At 40.6% G+C, this 18,980-nt stretch overlaps 1 protein-coding gene across 20 annotated transcripts in view; it reads right to left on the bottom strand.

Moving 5' to 3' along the window:
• ACACA (acetyl-CoA carboxylase alpha) overlaps nt 1-18,980 on the bottom strand; it is a 283,601-nt gene that overhangs the window by 43,632 nt on the left and 220,989 nt on the right. For all 20 annotated transcript variants that reach the window (XM_064582783.1, XM_064582786.1, XM_064582785.1 and 17 more), the window contains 2 exons: nt 1,516-1,659; nt 829-949 (listed from right to left, as the gene is read on the bottom strand). In XM_064582783.1, coding sequence (XP_064438853.1) covers nt 829-949; nt 1,516-1,659 — 265 coding nt within the window. The remainder of the gene's footprint in view (nt 1-828; nt 950-1,515; nt 1,660-18,980) is intronic.

The following is an 18,980-nucleotide window of genomic DNA, read 5'->3' as shown; positions in this document are numbered from 1 at the left end:
AAAATAGATTCAAAAGGTAGCTGGGGGATTTGGGGCTTCACAAAAGAACCGCGTGATAAGTAAGGTTTGTTAAAACAGCCTAATGGACTGACAAACAAGAATGTACATTCAACCTTACCTGGAGCCACCACTTTTTTTCTGTTTTGTTTTTGTTTTAAAGATAGGTAAAATCAGCCATAAGACAGAGGGATATATTAGGTAAGTATGGGGTGAGGTTTTGTTCTCACTTGATATATTTATAAAATTAAAGAGTGCTGGACAATCTCTTCATGAATAATGATCTTACAAAGTAACCTTACATTAATAACTAAAGCAAGTACCAGTACTTTTACCAATATCATAAGAAATGAAGGGTACAATGAAGGGTGGATGCTCAGAAATAGCTTGACGAGAAGAGTGTAGTCACGTTCCACACTAAAGGGTCAAATATCTTTTCTAAAACTGATCTGACTGATCTCTGTTTACAGAGACTGGATGGTCAAAGATTCTATGACTTTATTGCTTAGATTTAACTGTTCTGAAGTCTTTGAACCCATTAAGTAATAAGTGCTTTAAGAACAGAATTAACAGAAGAAATGTATTAGTGACTGCCCTGCGTATGCCTCAGTGACTGACTTATACATCTAATTTCATTCGGTTCTCATTTGTTCTTGAAGGATTTTCCACCTTGATCTTCAGAGAGCGGTTTTAAAGATTTGTCTCATTTCCACAGTTACTTTAATAGCTCTGTTATGCCACATACTATTGTGCAGGAATTGGGTAGTGATTAAAAGGAAGACTGACAGCCTGAGGGCCAGGGTACTACCGGACCTTCAAATATATACCTACTTGGGTGAGGTCGGCCAGCTAGCATCCATCGAGGATCATATGGGGCCTTCGTGGGAACAAACTCGATGATTCTATCTATAGGATCCTTGGAGTTCAGGAGAGGAACTGAACTGCGCACATTCTAAAAGGTGGTTGGGAGGAAAGAGCACAGCAATCAGTGAATAGCAGGCCCATGATCCCGACTCAGCCACGATCGTTACAAAGACAGTAGGGACCAAATACAGAATCATACCCATCTGTCCCAGTCATCAGCTACAGGCATCCTGACTGTATGCCAAGCCCTGAGAACATGCACAGATCTCAAGTCTCATGTAGGAGCCTGGCAAAAAGAGGTACATTCTGACTCTTGATTTCCGTGTACCCACACTTTATGGGAAGTTTCCTGGGGGGATAGATGGCTATTACAAAAGAGAAAACCCACAGTGACCTGAGCCCAGATAGGCCATGAAGGCTTCTGTGACTGGGGAAAACATCAGAAAGGGGCCTAACCAATGAAATCCAAAGGCATTTTAAAGGTAGAAGCCCAAAGATGGCTGCAAGAAAAAGAGAAACCAATAACTTCCAGAGGAATATTTCATAAAACAGCTTCTCCACCATAAAGAGGAGACCTCAAACACAGAGGCCGTGTGAGCTGTGGTGGGAAGGCCGGGTTCTGTGGGCTTTGTCCGCTGGGTGGGAAGGGCTCACCTTAGGCATGTAAGACAGCCAGTGCAGGACAGTGAAAACCCCTTCAAAGTCATCGCAAACGATGCTGTGGGTCACCCCATTGTTGTGCATGATCTGGATGCCCCCAAGCTGGTTATTGGAGGTATATACCTCCCGCCCAAGGACCTGGAGAAATAAGCAGGAGAAAAGACATTTGTCTTGACAGAAATAAAGGCAAAGTCTATTTTGTGATTCTCACTAAAATGGGTTCTTTTCTCCACCAGACAGATTCCAGCCTCTGTGGGTTGTTCAGAGGGACTCTCTGGACCTTTGTCTTAAAAAGAAAGCTGAGAAAATCAAAAAGGCTTTTTGTGAACAATCATATATACCACTGCAATTTAAAAACCAGCAAAAGCATCTCCCTCTCTCTCCTAGCTGCCACAGACAGGTGTTAGCATGCTTCGACTCAGCCAGAACCAGCGGAGGGGGGGGCGGGGGAGGTTTGAGGCTGTGACCCGGAAGTGCAGGCTATGCCTGCGTCTGCAGGTGAGTGGACTGCTGCATATATACACAAAGAGGTAACATGCCTGTCTTTTGACAATCTTTAGTGACAAGTCTCACTTAAATGCTGTGAGATTTGGGTCCCTAATTTTTTTTTAAAGATTACTTTTCCCCTTACATTTGATTTTTCAAGCTGGTCCCCACACACAAGTCCTAAGGCGGGCAAAATCCTGAAGCAACTCATACATACATAAACCCTTGAGTCTAAATTTGTCTTTGTGTGCTGGGTGGAGGGCAGTGATTTATACCCAAGCCCACCTCTCCTGTGTCCTTCTCTCCCAAGGTTCCAGGGAATACAGAGGGCCTCTATCCCTGGTGTGTCCCTGGAGGAGTTTAACCTGTGTGAGGTTGAAAGGCACCTGCAATTGGAAACCACAAAGTTTCCTTTAAAGACGGACAAAAAATAGGAAGGAAAAAATATTCGTAGACTTGGAAATTGTAAGGTTTCTTTTTCCTTAGAAGACTAGTTAATAATTTCTTTCAGGGAGGGAAGTTTTCTAACCCAGCAATGGAAGCCAGCCTGATCACTGACTATTGCAAACTGCTGAGTGTGTAGTAATTGCCAGTCATCTAGGGTAGCCCTGGAGAGCTCTGAACAGTTGTAGAGCGCTTACTGTGTTTTGCCTTTTCTCTTCTCTCTCCCCTCCTCCTCCAGAAAATAACCACAACACAAATTTGCTTCCTTAGTAACTTTCATTCATTTTCAGTCTCTGGGAAGAACCTAATAAAGGGAAGGCCAGCAAGTTCTACCTGTATATTCCCATCTTGCCCCTTCCTGTTAGGAGCATTGAGATATTCGCCTCCATGCTGGGTCAGCCCCCATATCAAGTCCCTGCAAAGGACGAGGAAGTTGGCGACCAAAGTCACCACCTCAGTGTGACCCAGCTGGTCTTCGCTCCACATAACTTCAGCTAGGAAGGGAGGAAGAGACTCTTCTGAAAGAAATATGGAAAGCAAAACTGCCTTCCTTGGTGAGGAAGTGCAGAGAACCAGTCTTTGCAGATAGCCCTGAGCTGAGCGACAAGCCGGCAACTGCTCTGAAAGAGCCCCAGGCACAGGGGAGACTGTATGTGACCACTGGGCTCCCCCTCCTCCTCTCAGTCTGTCTTTAATCTCAGCCCAGGCACTGTGGCTCCTTTCTCATTCTCCTGCTGTCTCTTTCCATTTGCCCTCTCTCTGACTGATACACTGATCTCTCGGTCACTCGGCTTTCTGCTCCACTGAGTCCATATTACTAATAACACCTCCGCCACGGCCAGTTTACCTCATGAAGGCAGGAGCACATCATTACAAAATAAACTCATAACTTTGACATTCTAGCAAATACACGCCGTTTGTTATTTTGATGGCTTTAGTCTTTCTAACAGGCAGAGGGCATTACATACCTGTTTCATTTATATCTTTAAATTTGTGCACACATGTATAGTCACACATGCATCAGGAAACAAAACAGAACAAAAAACCAACCCCAAACAAATATCCAAAGCAGTCAGTTGATGGGGGACCCTGGTGGAAGCAAAAACCCTGTCACTCAGGGAGGCCGCGCTCTGATCTGGCTCTGGTTTTATGGACGTCATAAACCCGATGGCCCACAACTGGTCCTTCTGGGACAGACAGCCTCTCTGCCAGAAGTCATTCAGTGTGATCAGCAGTATTTTTAATTATTAAAATAAAATTGGAAAGGGGGAAAAGAAATAAAAAGGAGACACTGCACTGACCCTGAATATCTGATATTCACACTCTATGTCAGGAGCCAGGAACTCCTAGTTGCCTGGAAGAGAGCTGGGGCCATTTCCTACTCAGAAAGATGGTTTTCTTTCCTAGGAAACACTATTTCTAGTACTTGATAATGTCCACCTGCTTAGAACCTCACACCCCACCCCCCTCCAAAATGAGTGATGGATTGAAGGACCAATCTTGGCAAAAGGGACCAAAGTGGACCAAGAGCTGCTCAGCTGTTCAAATACATACTCCCCACACAACTTGGTCTCTCACTTCAAAAGGGAAGAGCATCCAGGACCGGGGCTACTCGCGGAGGCTCTGCCACTTGCCCATTCCACCCCATATTCTTATAAATTAATGGGGGACAAACTTGGAGGGAGCAAGAGTTTAATCACCTAGCACATCTTCCCTTTACAAGCAAAACTCAGCTTCTGACGCTTTGGCATTGTTCTGAAAAGGCAGTATTTGTACACTGGATTCAGAAAGAAACCTAACCAGGGCTTACCACAACCAAGGACACTATTTGTGGACTAAAGAAATGTTTGTCATGTGAGAAAATTCATTTACTTTGGGAATTAAAGGGAAAAATTACAGGCTAGACTAACAGAGTCTCCAAATGGCTCTCTGACTGGCCTTATCTTAGGGGGTGGGGGTGGGGAGGGAAGGACACGCAGAAATGAAACCTGCTTCACTAATCACAAACAAATGCTAACAATCATAGCTACTTTACAATCGGTGAAGAGAAGGCAGTACCCTCCAGTTCATCTTCAATGACCGTATGTTTGGAGCATGCACCAGCAGAATGAGGGTGCACACAATAGCTCCTGATTTATAGGGGTCGTTGCTGACTCAAGTGGTTTTAATGATTTTAGAATACTTCACAACAAAAGCTCCAACCAAAGAAGCAGAATCTGGGCTAGGACAAAATCCATTTTGCCTAACTCTGCAATGATCATGCTGGAATAGTTACGCAAACCCTGATCAGCATCTAGGAAGGCAAAGAAAAGAGCCCACATAGACGGTACCACAGCTTTATTCTTCGGTGTTGCCCTACCAACGTTTCACAGAAAAATGTGGGGTAAACGATCCTCACTGACTTAGTATTTTCATGAAGTAGGTGAGCTTTATTCATCAGTTTTTCCACTGTGACATACACATAGCTATACAAATCGAGTTGCTGACCATTTTCCATTTTCCCAAATTACTTTTCTCACATTTTCTACTGCGTGATGCAAACTTTTAATTCATCTTCCCAACAAGCATCAGGAACCATATTTAAACACAGGAGCCAGGTTTAGGTGGAGAAGCAGTACCATAAAATATTAGGAACAGGCACCACCTCAGGGTCCTCCACTGAGGAGTGCCCACGCCCACAGAACTGAATAAGGGCTGATTCTGAGGGGAAAGAGGATCTTCCCCCACTCAGTATAAACCTAAGCCTCATCCAGCTCTTCATTCATTGCAGGTGGCAGACCTGGGAATTAAGGGCACCACATAAAAGCCACTGATTAGCAGAGACACAGTTGTTAAAGGCTCCACCAAAGATGCTATACAGCCGTTAGAAATTTTGAGATACATAAGAAGTACAAATGAATGCAGTCATACATACATGCTAAGGCCTCTGCTGCTGCTGCTTATCTAGAGACACTGCAGACAGCTCAGGTTTACCATAGCTGACAGGCAATGAAAACAGTCTAATATACCGCCTGCTCTCTCCCTTAAATCCCTTTTTGGAGATCAAGATAAACACGTTCTTCCTTTCCCCAGTGCTCCAGACGTTTGACTGAAGTGGCAGAGCATTGTGAGGTTTTGTGCAAATGAAATCACTATGTAATACTGAATGAGTAGAGTATTTACTTGTCAGGATATTTGTCAGCACAGGCATTGAGATTTCCAAGTTTCATAGAGGCAACTTAGCTCAATTTTTTTAAAAACTGCCTTTGTCCTGATATACACATTATGTTGGGGGCCTTTAGACTTACAGGAAAATATTTGCAATCATGTGCTGAAGATGTGAAAAATAATGATGCATATCGATGGAATAAAAAATGAAATCTGCTGCTTTCCCCCCTTTACCCACTCTTTCCCCCTTTAAACAATTCTTGGGTCAGGGCGATCCTCTATTTAAAGAAGCAAGAAGTATAAAATTCCTCTTGCATCTAAGAATTTAGGCTATACAAACTGAGTCCTTGCTGCAATCCTCCCTCTCATTAGGGTATTTCCATCCTCAAGAGGATGTGAGGAGGGGTTTTGTACATTTCCCAAGCAATTATCATTGCTGGACTTCGTTCACGATTCTACACATTAAAGTCACTGTGGGATCTGTCAGGTTATTGATAAAGGTTTGGCTAAGGCAGAAAGAGAGACAAATATGGACAAAAAAATAAGTGGGAGCAGGAAAAAAATGGTAAAATAGGGACAAAAGAAAGGAGGAAGAACGAGAGAGGAAATGGGAGGGGGGAGAAAAGAGGAAGGGAAAGAAAGAAACGCAATAGCTCATCTACTCCTGCTGCTGACACTCTCCTCCCTGATCTGAGAGGACTACATTTTTAAAAGCTGACAAGTAATTCAATCTCCAATTAACAATTTTAAGTGGTGCAGCACATATTCCTGTGTAAATGTTTCTCCAGGAATGTATCCAAGGGTGAATGGAATTAAATCTCTAGGGAGGCAGAACTGGTGCATGCAACCAAGAATATTTGGGGGTTCCCAAAACACAGCCTCTTGATACACAGACTCAGGGTTACAACTTCCTCTCCCCTCTTCATTGCCACTTGTCACTAGCAAACTGGAGTGCTGGTTGGCAGCTGGTAGTCTAGGGTTGGGGGGTAGAAAAGAGGCACAGTGACCTACTGCTGGCACAGGATGGGAAAGCCTCTGACCTGAGCCACAAATGGACTCAGGACCATCCACTACAAGACCAAAAACCTCTCCACACACAGCAGCATGATGAAATGATCAGGTCTGCTGATGGGTAAATTGGGAGTAAAGGGACTGGGCAACCAGTGGTGGGAGAAGATATTTAACACCAAGAGGAGACTGATATACAGGCCACTGGAAGACCTCTGCTTACTGAGGGGTGGGGAAAGCAGAGGAATGAGTTAGATGGCAGAAGGATGACAAGGATTTGAAGGTGGACTGTCTGAGGAACAGAAATGCATTTTTAATGTAATGGGGGTAGAGAAGAGCCACATGACAGTTTACCTGTCAAACGTATGAGAAAAGGCACAGGCTTCCGGAGTGCAAACTGACTGCCAAAGAGAAATCACTTCTCTCAGGGATCCAACAACTGTTCATTGATCTACAGATTTGAATGTACTGACAATAAATTGCTTCCAAATATGGAAATTTTTTAAAAGTCTAGTTTACTGAGGTATAATTTACATATAGAAAAATCATTTTTAGGTGTAGAATTCTATGAATTTTGACAAATATATATACTCATATAACCACCATCAAAACACCCCAAAAGTTTCCCTCTAAGAGGCAGGATCAAGATGGCAGAGCAGGAAGATCCTGAGTTCACATCCTCCCACAGACAAACCAGAACCACAACTACATATAGAAAAACTATCTCTGAAAATGAACTGAAAAAAAGATTTCACACAACTAAGAATATAAAGAAAAAGCCACATCAAGATGAGTAGGTAGGGCAAGAGTAGGTCTAGTCAGAACCCACACCCCTGGCATGGTGACCCACAAGTGGGAGGGATATCACAACTACAGAGGCCCTCCTTGAGGAATGAGGGGTCCAGGCCCTACCCTGGGCTCAGCTGGGGGGACCTGCACCAGGAAGCGGAGCCCCCATAACATCTGGCTTTGAAAACCAGCAGGGTTTATGTCCAGGAGGGCAGCAGGAAACAGACTGTACTTAAAGGGCTCGCATAATTTTACTCCCTCCAAATCCCAGTGCAGAAGCAGTAGTTTGAGAAGCATGGGGATTACGTGTGAAAGAGATTCACTGACGAATTTTAGGGCATGTGCTAGAGGGGCAGAGATCTGTTGGAACATTCTCCAGGGAAGGAAGCATTGGCAGGCACCATGTTCTTCAGCTCTCTTCTATCTAGTTGGCCTGGTGGTGGTGAGAGACAGTTCTTTTTTTTTTTTTTTTTTTAATTCTTATGTTAATCCCCATACATTACATCATTAATTTTAGATGAAGTGTTCCATGATTCACTGTCTGTGCATAACACCCAGTGCTCCATGCAGAACGTGCCCTCCTCAATACCCACCACCAGGCTAACCCATCCTCCCACCCCCCTCCCCTCTAGAACCCTGTTTGTTTTTCAGAGTCCATCGGAGAGACAGTTCTGACACTCTCCCATCTCCTGTGCTAGCACTACTCACCACACTCCAGCATTTCCCCGTGGACTCCCCATCCCCCCACACCCAGGGGGTAGCCTCTGCCAACACCAGAGCAACACCAGAGCCCCTCTCGTCCAGTGACCCCTGCCCTGAGGGGCCAGCCTCACACACCAGCAAGTCTGCACTAACTGTGGCTCAGCCTCAACAGGACGGGGCATGTAGCTCACAGGGGACACCCCAGAGGGTACCTGGATTGAGTGAACGGGGTGGTTTTGTGTTGCTGGCTCCAAAGGATACTCTCTACATAAAGACACTTCTTCAAGACCAGGAGGTAAAACTGATCTACCTAATACATAAAAACAAACACAGAGAGTTGAGCAAAATGAGGAGACGAGAGAATACATTCCAAATGAAAGAATAAGACAAAAATCTCAGGAGAAGAACTAACTGAAATGGAGATAAGCAATCTACCAAAGAGTTCAAAGTAATGATCATAAAGGTGCTCACTAAGCTCGTGAAAAGAATGGAAGAACACAATAAGAACGCTGACAGAGAGAAAATATAAAAAAGAACATATCAGAAGAATACAATAACTGAAATGAAAAATACACTAGAGAGACTCAATAGCAAATTAGATAATGCAGAAGAATGGATCAGCAATGTGGAAGAGTAGTGGAACCCACACAATGAGAACAGCAAAAAGAAAAAAAAAAAGAATGAGGGATGCCTGGGTGGCTCAGTCTAGGTGTCTGCCTTCAGCTCAGGTCATGATCCCAGGGTCCTGGGATCGAGTCCCACATCGGGCTCCTTGCTCAGTGAGAAGCCTGCTTCTCTCTCTCCTTCTGCTGCTCCCCCGGCTTATGCTCTCTCTCTCTCTCTGACAAATAAATAAATAAAATATCTTCAAAAGAAAAAAAAAGAATGAAAAAATGAGGACTGTTTAAGGGACTTCTGGGACAACATCAAGCATACTAACATTTGCATCATAGAGGTCCCAGAAGGAGAAAAGGAAAGGGACAGAAAACCTATTTGAAGAAATACTGGCTGAAAATTTTCCTAACCTGGGGAAGGAAGCAGACATCCAAGTCCAGGAAACACAGTCCCAAATAAGATGAACCCAAAGAGTTCCACACCAAAATATAATACTATACTATACATCACTATATTGATTATAATACACTATAATCAAAGTGTCAATAGTTAAAGAGGGAATCTTAAGGGAAGAGGAAAACTTATTATGTACAAGGGGACCCCCATAAGACCATGAGCTGATTTTTTAGCATAAACTTTACAGACCAGAAGGGAGTGGCATGATATATTCAAAGTGCTGAAAGGAAAGAACTTACAACCAAGAATAGTTCACCCAGCAAGGTTATCACTCAGAATAGGAGAAATAAGGGGTTTCCCAGACAAGCAAAAGCTAAAGAAGTTAATCACCACCAAACCAGCCTTAACAAGAAATATGAAAGGGACTTCTTTAAATGGAAAGGCCATCACTAGAAATAAGAAAATTATTAAAATTATAATTATTATAAAGTAAAAATCTAACTGGTAAAATTATTATAAAGTAAAAATATGGTAAAGGTAGTGGATCAACTACCTACATAATTAGTATGAAAAGTAGTAAAAATCATCTAGACCTACCATAGAGGTCAAAAGATACACAAAGTAAGATGTAAAATATGACATCAAAAACATAAAATGTGGGTGGGGGGTGAAAATGTAGTGCTTTTAGAATGCACTTGAACTTAAGTGACCATCAACTTAAAATAGCTCTGTATACTACCGGATGTCATATATGAACCTCATGGTAACCCCAAACCAAATACCTATAATAGATACACAGAAGGTAAAGAGAAAGGGATGCAAACATAACACTGAAGAAGTCCCCAAATTACAAAGGAGGAGAACAAGAAAAGAAAGTAACAAAGAAGATCTACAAAAATATCCAGAAAACAATCAACAAAATGGCAAAAAGTACATATATATCAATAATTACTTTAAACATAAATAGACTAGGGCACCTGAGTGGCTCAGTTGGTTAAGCGACTGCCTTCAGCTCAGGTCATGATCCTGGAGTCCCGGGATCGAGTCCCGCATCGGGCTCCCTGCTCGGCAGGGAGCCTGCTTCTCCCTCTGACCCTCCCCCCCTCATGTGCTCTCTCATTCTCTCTCTCTCAAATAAATAAATAAAATCTTTAAAAAATATATAAAAAATAAACATAAATAGACTAAATGCTCCAATCAAAAGACATAGCGTGGTTGAATGGATAAAAAAAAAATGAGACCACTTACATGCTGCCTATAAGAGACTCACTTCAGATCCAAAGACACACACAGACTGAAAGTGAAGGGATGGACAAAGATATTCCATGCAAATGGAAACAAAAGAAATCTGGGGTAGCAATACTTGTATCAGACAAGACAGACTTTAAAACAAACACTGTAACAAGACACAAAGAAGGGCGTTACATAATGATAAAGGGATCAATCCAACAAGAGGATATAACAATTTCAAATATCTACACACACAACATAGGGGCACCTAAATACATAAAACAAATATTAACCAATATAAAGGGAGAAATTGACAGTAATACAATAATAGCAGGGGACTTTAATACCCCACTTATATCAATGGATACATCGCCCAGACAGAAAAATAAACAAAGAAACAGTGGCTTTGAAAGATACATTACACCAGATGGACCTAACAGATGTGTGTGTGTGTGTGTGTGTGTGTGTAACATTCCATCCAAAACCAGCAGAATACACGTTCATTTCAAATGCACATGGAACATCCTCCAAGACAGATCAGATGCTAGGCCACAAAACAAGTCTCAATAAATTTAAGAAGACTGAAATCACATCAAGCATGTGGTACACATGGACCACAATGGTACAAACTTGAAATCAATTACAAGAAGAAAACTGGAAAAAAATACAAACATGTGGAGGATAAACAACATACTAGCTACTAAACAACCAATGGGTCACTGAAGAAATCAAAGAGGAAATAAAAAAATACCTTGAGACAAATGAAAATGAAAACACAACTTTCCAAAATCTACAGGATACAGCAAAAGCAGTTCTAAGGAGGGAAGTTCATAGCAATGCAGGCCCACTTCAGTAAACAACAACAAAAAAATCTCACATAAACAACCTAACCCTAAACCTAATGGAACTAGAAAAAGGACAAACAAAGCTCCAGGTTAGTGGAAAGAAGGAAATAATAAAGATCAGAGTGGAAATAAAATGAAACGGGCTAAAAAGTATCAATGAAACTAAGAGCTGGTTCTTAGAAAAGATGAACAAAATTGATAAACCTTTAGCGAGACTCATAAGAAAAAGAGAGAGAGGGCCCAAATAAATAAAATCAGAAATGAAAAAGAAGTTACAACCAGTACAACAGAAATATAAAGGGTCATAACAGACTACAATGAACAATTATATGCCAATAAATGGGACAACCTAGGAAAAAGTGGATAAATTCCTAGAAACATACAATCTTCCAAGACTGAATCAGGAATAAATAAAAAATCTGAACAGACCAAATACTACTAATGAAATTGAATCAGTAACCAAAAAACTCCCAAAAAACAAAAGTCCAGGACCAGATGGCTTCTCAGGTGAATTCTACCAAACATTTAAAAAAGAGTTAATACCTATCCCTCTCAAACTATTCCAAAAAATTGAAAAGAATACTTCTGAACTCATCCTATGAGGCCAGCATTACCCTGATAACAAAACCACAAAGCCCACCAAAAAAAAAAAAAAAAATTACAGGCCAAATCCTCAAAAAAAAAAAAAAAAAAAAAAAAAAGCAAACTGAAAGGATAATACACCATGATTATGTGGGATTTATTCCAGTGATGCAAGGATGGTTCAGTATCTGCAAATGAATCAATGTACCCATGAAGAAAAAGAAGTATAAAAACCATATCATCTCAATAAATGCAGAAAAGCATTTAATAAAAATCAATATCCATTTATAATAAAAACTCTCAACAAAATGGGTATAGAGGGAACATACCTCCACATAATAAAAGGCATAGATGACAAAGCCACAGCTAAGGTCATACTCAACAGTGAAGAGCTAAAAGCTTTCCCTCTGAGATCAGGAATGAGATAAGGATGTCTACTGTCACCACTTTTATTCAACACAGTATTGGAAGTCCTAGCCACAGCAATCAGACAAGAAAAAGAAATAAAAGGCATCCAAATTAGAAAAGAAGAAAATACCTATTTACTGTCCTGATTTGCAGATGACATGATACTACATAGAAAACCCCAAAGACTCCATCAAAAAACTATTAGAACTGGGGCACCTGGATGGCTCAGTTGGTTAAGTGTCTGCCTTCGGCTCAGGTCATGATCCCGGAATCCTGGGATCAAGCCCCACGTCAGGCTCCCTGCTCAGCAGGGAGACTGATTCTCCCGTCTCCCTCTGCCCTTCCCCCTGCTCCTTTTCTCTCTCTCAAATAAATAAAAATCTTTAAAAATAAAAAAACAAAACCATTAGAACTAATAAATGAATTCAGTAAAGTTCCAGGATACAAAATTAATATACAGAAATCTGCTGTATTTCTATAGATTAATAATGAACTAGCAGAAAGAGAAATTAAGAAACCAATCCCACTTACAATTGCAACAAAAAGAATAAAATTGCCTAGAATTAAATTTAACCAAGGAGGTAAAAGACATGTACTCTGAAAACTATAGAACACTGATGAAAGAAACTGAAAAAGACACAAATAAATGGACGGATATTCCATACTCATGGACTCAATATTGTTAAAATGTCCACATAAGCTAAAGGAATCTACAGAGTCAATGCAATCCCCATCAAAGTACCCTATCAAAATGGCATTTTTCACAGATCTAGAACACATAATCCTAAAATTTCTATGAAACCACGAAAGACCCAAATAGCCCAAGCACTCCTGAGAAAGAAAACAAAGCTGGAGGTATCACACTCCCCAATTTCAAACTATATTACAAAGTTATAAGTAATCAAAAGATTATGGTATTGGCACAAAAACATACATAGATCAATGGAACAGAATACAGCATTCAGAAATAAATCCATGCTTATATGGCCAATTAATTTTCAACAAAGGAGGCAATAATATGCAATAAGGAAAAGACAGTCTCTTCAATAAATGGTTTTGGAAAAAATCGACAACTACACGCAAAAGAATAAAACTAGACTAGTTTCTCACACCATATATAAAAGTATACTCAAAATGGCTTAAAGACTTAAATGTAAAACTGGAAAGCATAAAACCCCAAGAAGAAAACATATGCAGTAAGTTTCTGGACATCAGTCTTAGCAATATTTTTTTGGATTGGTCTCCTCAGGCAAGGACAATAAAAGCAAAAATAAACCAGTGGGACTTCATCAAACTAAAAAGGTTTTGCACAGTGAAGCAAACCATCAACAAAATGAAAAGGCAAACTAATGAATGGGAGGTATTTGCAAATGATACATCCAATAAGGGGTAAATATCCAAAATACATAAAGAATGTACACAACTCAGTATCAAAAAAATGAACAATCTAATTAAAAAATAGACACAGGACCTGAATAGATAGTTCTCCAAAGATGACATACAGATGGCCAAGAGGCACATGAAGAGATCACTAATCATCAGGGAAATGCAAACCAAAACCACAATAAGATATAACATCACATCTGTCAGAGTGGCTAGTATCAAAAACAAGCAAACAAACAAGAAATAACAGTGTTGAACAAGGATGAGGAGGAAAGGGAACCTTCATGCACTGGTGATGGGAATGCAAACAGGAGCAGCCACTCTATGGAGGTTCCTCAAAAAACTAAAAATAGAATTACCATATGACCCAGAAATTCCACTTCTGGGTATTTAACCAAACAAAATGAAAACACTAATTCAAAAAGATACATGTACTCCTATGTTCACTGCAGCATTATTTACAATAGCCACAGTATGGAAGCAACCTAAGTGTCCATCAACAGATGAATGGATACTGAAGATATGTGTATGTGTGTGTGTGTGTGTGTAATGGAATAATACTCAGCCATAAAAAAAATCTTTCCATTTGTGATGACACAGATGGACCTAGAAGATATTATCCTAACTGAAATAAATCAGAGAAAGACAAATACCATATGGTTTTATTTATATGTAGAATCTAAAAAATAAATGGACTCAGGAAACAGAATGGTGGTTGCCAGAGGGAAGTGTGTGTGTGGGAGGGTGGACAAAATAGGGGAAGGAGATTAAAAGTTACAAACTTCTAATTACAAAATAAGTCATGAGAATGTAATGTACAACATAAGGAATATAGTTAACAATATGGTGTGGTGCCTGGGTGGCTCAGTTGGTTAAGCGTCTACCTTCGGCTCAGGTCATGATCCCAGGGTCCTGGGATTGAGTCCCGCATTGGGCTCCCTGCTCAGCAGGGAGCCTTGCTTCTCCCTCTGCCTGCTGCTCCCCCTGCTTATGCTCTCCCTCTCTGACAAATAAAATCTTCAACAAAACAAAACAAAACAAAACAAAACACACAATATGGTAACAACTTTGTATGATAACTGATGGTAGCTAGTTGTATGGTGGTGATCACACATAATGTGCACAACTGTTGAAACACTTCTGTTGTATACCTGAAACCAAGATGATATTGTATGTCAACTACATTTGAATTAAAAAAAATTCCCTTCATCTCCTGCGTAATCCATTCCCTTCTCCCCTGTTCTGCCTCAACAGTTTTACCTTTTCTAGGATGTTCTATAAATGGAGTCATATACTACACAGTATTTGGAGTCTAGTTTCTTTGAGTTAGCGTAATGCATCTGAGATTCATGTATGCTGATGTAGGTGTCAGAGGTTCCTTTTCACTGCAGTGTAGTATTCCATTTTATGGAAATACCATAACTTGTTCATCTGTTTGCCTCTGGGTGGACATCTGGGTAATTGGGTAGTTTCCAGTTTGGAGAAATTATGAATAAAGCTGCTATTGGCATTTGTGGACAGGTTTTTGTGCGGATGTTTATTTCAATTCTCCCAGGAATAGGATTGCTAGGTTGTATGGCAAATGTTTAATCTTATTTTTTTTTAAAAAAGGTGCTAAATATTTTTCTTTTTTTATTGAAGTACAATTAACATACAGTGTTATACCAGCTTCAAGTATACAATCGTTCAGCAATTTTATATATTACTCAGTGCTCATCTAGATAAGATGATAACTGATGGTAGCTAGTTGTATGGTGGTGATCACTTCATAACGTAGGGTGATTTTAATCCTCTTCACCTATTTCACCCGTCACCACCATCCAACTCCCCTCTACAAACCACCATTTTGTTCTCTGTATTAAGAGTCTGATTTTTTGTCTTTTTTCCTTAGTTCATGTTTTGTTTCTTAAATTCCACATGAGTGAAATCATATGGTATCTGTCTTTTTCTGACTGGCTTATTTCACTTAGCATTATAGCTTCTAGGTCTATCCATATTGTTGCAAGTGGCAAGATCTCATTCTTGTTTAAGCTTTTTCAAAGTGGCTGTACCATTTCACATTCCCACCAATATGTACAAGCGTTCCAGTTGTTCTGCATTCTTGCAAATACTTAGTATTGTCAGTTAAAAATTTTCTTTATTAAAAACATATTTTTCCTTTATTTTAGTAGTGCCTAATTGTGGTTTTAAGATTGCATTTCCCTAATGATAAGCATCCTTTCATGTGCTCATTTACCATCCTCATAGTTTTGATGAAATGTCTGTTCAAATTTCTTAAAAAATTAAATTAAACCCACTTTTTAATTTTTAAAAAAGATTTATTTTAATGAGTGAGCGTGGGATGGGCGGGACAGAGGGAGAGAGAGAATCTTGAGCAGCCTCCCCAATAAGCGTGGAGCCCAATGTGGGGCTCCATCCCACGACCCTGAGATTATGACCTGAGCCCAAATCAAGAACTGGATGCGTAGCTGACTGAGCCACCGAGGTGCCCCAAATTAAGCCCATTTTTAAAATGTGCTGTTTTCTTATAATTGTGAGAATTCTTCATATATTCTCAATAACAATCTTCTATCAGATGTTTTCAAAAGATGGAAAAGTTTTTTTAAAGATCCCAGTGGGTTTCTGACAAGGACAGAAGATATGAGGTCGGTGTGGAAAGGCAGAGGGCTGTGTGACTGACTGCCTGGGCCCACCAGTGGCTAGGTAAAGAGTTCGGTGCTTGCTGGGGCCCAGCTTCTCGTGGAGTAGCACAAACTGTTCATCCCGGCAACCTTTTTGTTTGTGTTTTCTTATTTATGTAGGGTGGGCAGCGATTTTATTTTTTACCCTTAGAACACATGAAAAGCCTGTTTACTGTCTTTCAAGTCTAAATTTGAAGCTCCATGAAAGCAGAAATCATCTTTGTATGCCCCCCAGCACAAGAACAGAACATAACTGGCATGCAGTAAATGCAGGTGAACTGCTGTAATTCTTAGTGCTCTATAAAAACTCAGCTTTGATTTCTATTTTCAGCGAGTTGAACTACGAGAAGCAAAAGAAATCTTCCATATTAGTGTTATAACTGTGTAGCAACTTTCTTAAGCAAAATGAGTGGCTCAATTTTCCCAACCTTTTAGTTATCCCCAGTGCAGACACTGGGTTTTTCTTTCAAAATTCTTTACCTGAGCCTGAATTAAGCTAGTAACTCTATCTAATATAAAGTCATATTATATTAGGGTTGCTCTACTGAGCTGCATAAACCTGCTTTATCTGTTGAGAAAAGGCATATTTTATCAATGGGTCAGATAGAAAATGAAGATACTCAAAACTTGATTATATGTTCCAATGGTCTTCACTTCTCAGATTTGCATCTTATGCTGTTAGTGAAATTTGGGTGGGTTCTTTTCCTTAATAACACTGATTTCTCAATTTCTCTTATGTGCACTATTTTGAAAGGCTTAAATTCCAGACACTGAGACATTAAAATTAGGAACCAGTCAAGAATCAACCAGAAAAACTTGACACTTGGGCATGGTAATCTGTAGTTCAATCTAACGAGCTCTTAAAGCTTCTCCTTTCATAATTCAACACTCCTGTGTACTTTAGCTGATTAGATGTGCGAAGATGGCCACTCTGAGTGAGAGGGGACATAGCTCAATTTGGATCCAGCATAGGGGACATTCCCTAGAATGATGAACAGCCAGGAGCCAGGTTTCTAAATAGTCTTGTTTCCTGCGTCTTTATCATATTCACACAGCAGCCTGTGCACAGCCATAGCCCAGGTCTGTCTTTCTGCTAGGAAAGACTGGAGTCCTTGCATTCCTAATCTACCAACGTGTGCAGTTCTTGCACTTTTAATTTATGAGTGTTTGGGGGGGAACTCTCTGACTTGGGAACATACTGGCTTGGTCTAATGCTTGGAGATTATTAAACTTGGAGCTATGCTCCACTATCAAGTCTACAGATCTTTTATTTAGAAGATATGGTGCTCTAAATGCACAAAGAGCTCCCTGTCACCTTCACATTAAAGCCCCTAGTGCCTGGTAAGTGGAATTATATAGCTGTCATCTCCTTTCCCCAAAGTTTTAAGAGTACAGTGGGCTCATTTTTTCACACTCCATCCCAGCTTCAGAACTAAGAGACCCACTTTGTATTGATTTAAGGTCTCAGAAATAAATAAACCTGCTTCACCGCTGTGATTCACAACAAATTCATGATACACTATTGCATGATATATTTCAAGCTCTTGCTCTGGCTCTCTTTTTCCTCTGGTGAGTGATGGGGGAGGTGGGAGGTAGTGGGGAGCTGCAAAGCTGACAGCCTGATGGTTATTGGAGATGGCTGCTGACTGCAAATCCAAGAACAGACACTGTTGGAGGAGTATGGTTCTTTTTTTTTTTTTTTTTTTTTTAACTGGGGGGCAGGGGTGAGAAGCTAATTTACTTGGGTTTCAGGCTGGGGCTGGGGAGAAGAAAGGTTAAAGGGAGGAGAGAAGGGTAAATGGAATAGCAAAGCTTCCAGTGAACACTAATTTGCAAAGACAGAGCTATGAACATTTATAGAAGGAGAGAAAGGTGAAGAAAATCCAGCATAAGAAGGTGTAACAGATGACTGACTGGAAAATGAAGAAGCTGAGCTGCTCTGCCTAAGGGATCATGCTCACAGTCCTAAGAGGGCACTTAGCTTGAGTTCAAGGACAATGTTTTGTCAGAGGCGGAAAGTGCAGAGACCCTGCATGCCACGGAACCTGTGAGACAGAGGCATTTCTTCACTCCAATATTCAAAAAGCAGCACAATCCTGGAAGTTGAAATGGACACTCTGGAGATAGGGCAGAGAGATGACAAAGGTGCACACATAGAAAGTGAGCTGGAGACTGCTCACTGAGGTGAGAGGGAAATAAATTCTAGCCTTTTAGATTTGGTTGTGTGCCCTTAGAGCTTTAGAGTACCTCAGTCTACATTACCTTTACTGATTCCTGAAATAAGTACTACCTAACTTTGGACCCAGTGAGTTTTAACCAGTATCTAAATACACAGCACCCAAGAAAACATCCTCCAACCATGTATAGGGTCAACAAGGCAGGAGGTGGGGAAGCAGGAGATAACCAGGCTCTTAAAGCCTTGCATGACACTGTGCAGCAGACCCCCAACATTCTACAGAGTACATCCAAATGGTGTAAGTTTTAGCTGTTTCTCTTGTAATTCCTACTTATTTCACAGTTTTGGCTGGCAAGAATGTTATTTATTAATCCAGTTTCCTTTCTACCTTTGGATAGCATTTTCATCTTTACTATGTTTGTTCTTAAGACAAGGCCAGACTCTGAAAGCAAAGTACATGGGAAAGATTTTGGTTCCACTCAATTCCACACATGTTACACCACAACACTGGGAGCTGCTTTGCTAATTTTGAACACTACTTTTTAAGAGGAATTGGTCTGTTTATGC

The sequence above is a fragment of the Mirounga angustirostris genome, unplaced genomic scaffold (assembly GCF_029215605.1).
Source record: "Mirounga angustirostris isolate CCGP_5_RB_7025 unplaced genomic scaffold, mMirAng1.0.hap1 SCAF_17, whole genome shotgun sequence".
Lineage (NCBI taxonomy): Eukaryota > Metazoa > Chordata > Mammalia > Carnivora > Phocidae > Mirounga > Mirounga angustirostris.
This window is presented reverse-complemented; position numbering and strand designations above follow the sequence as displayed.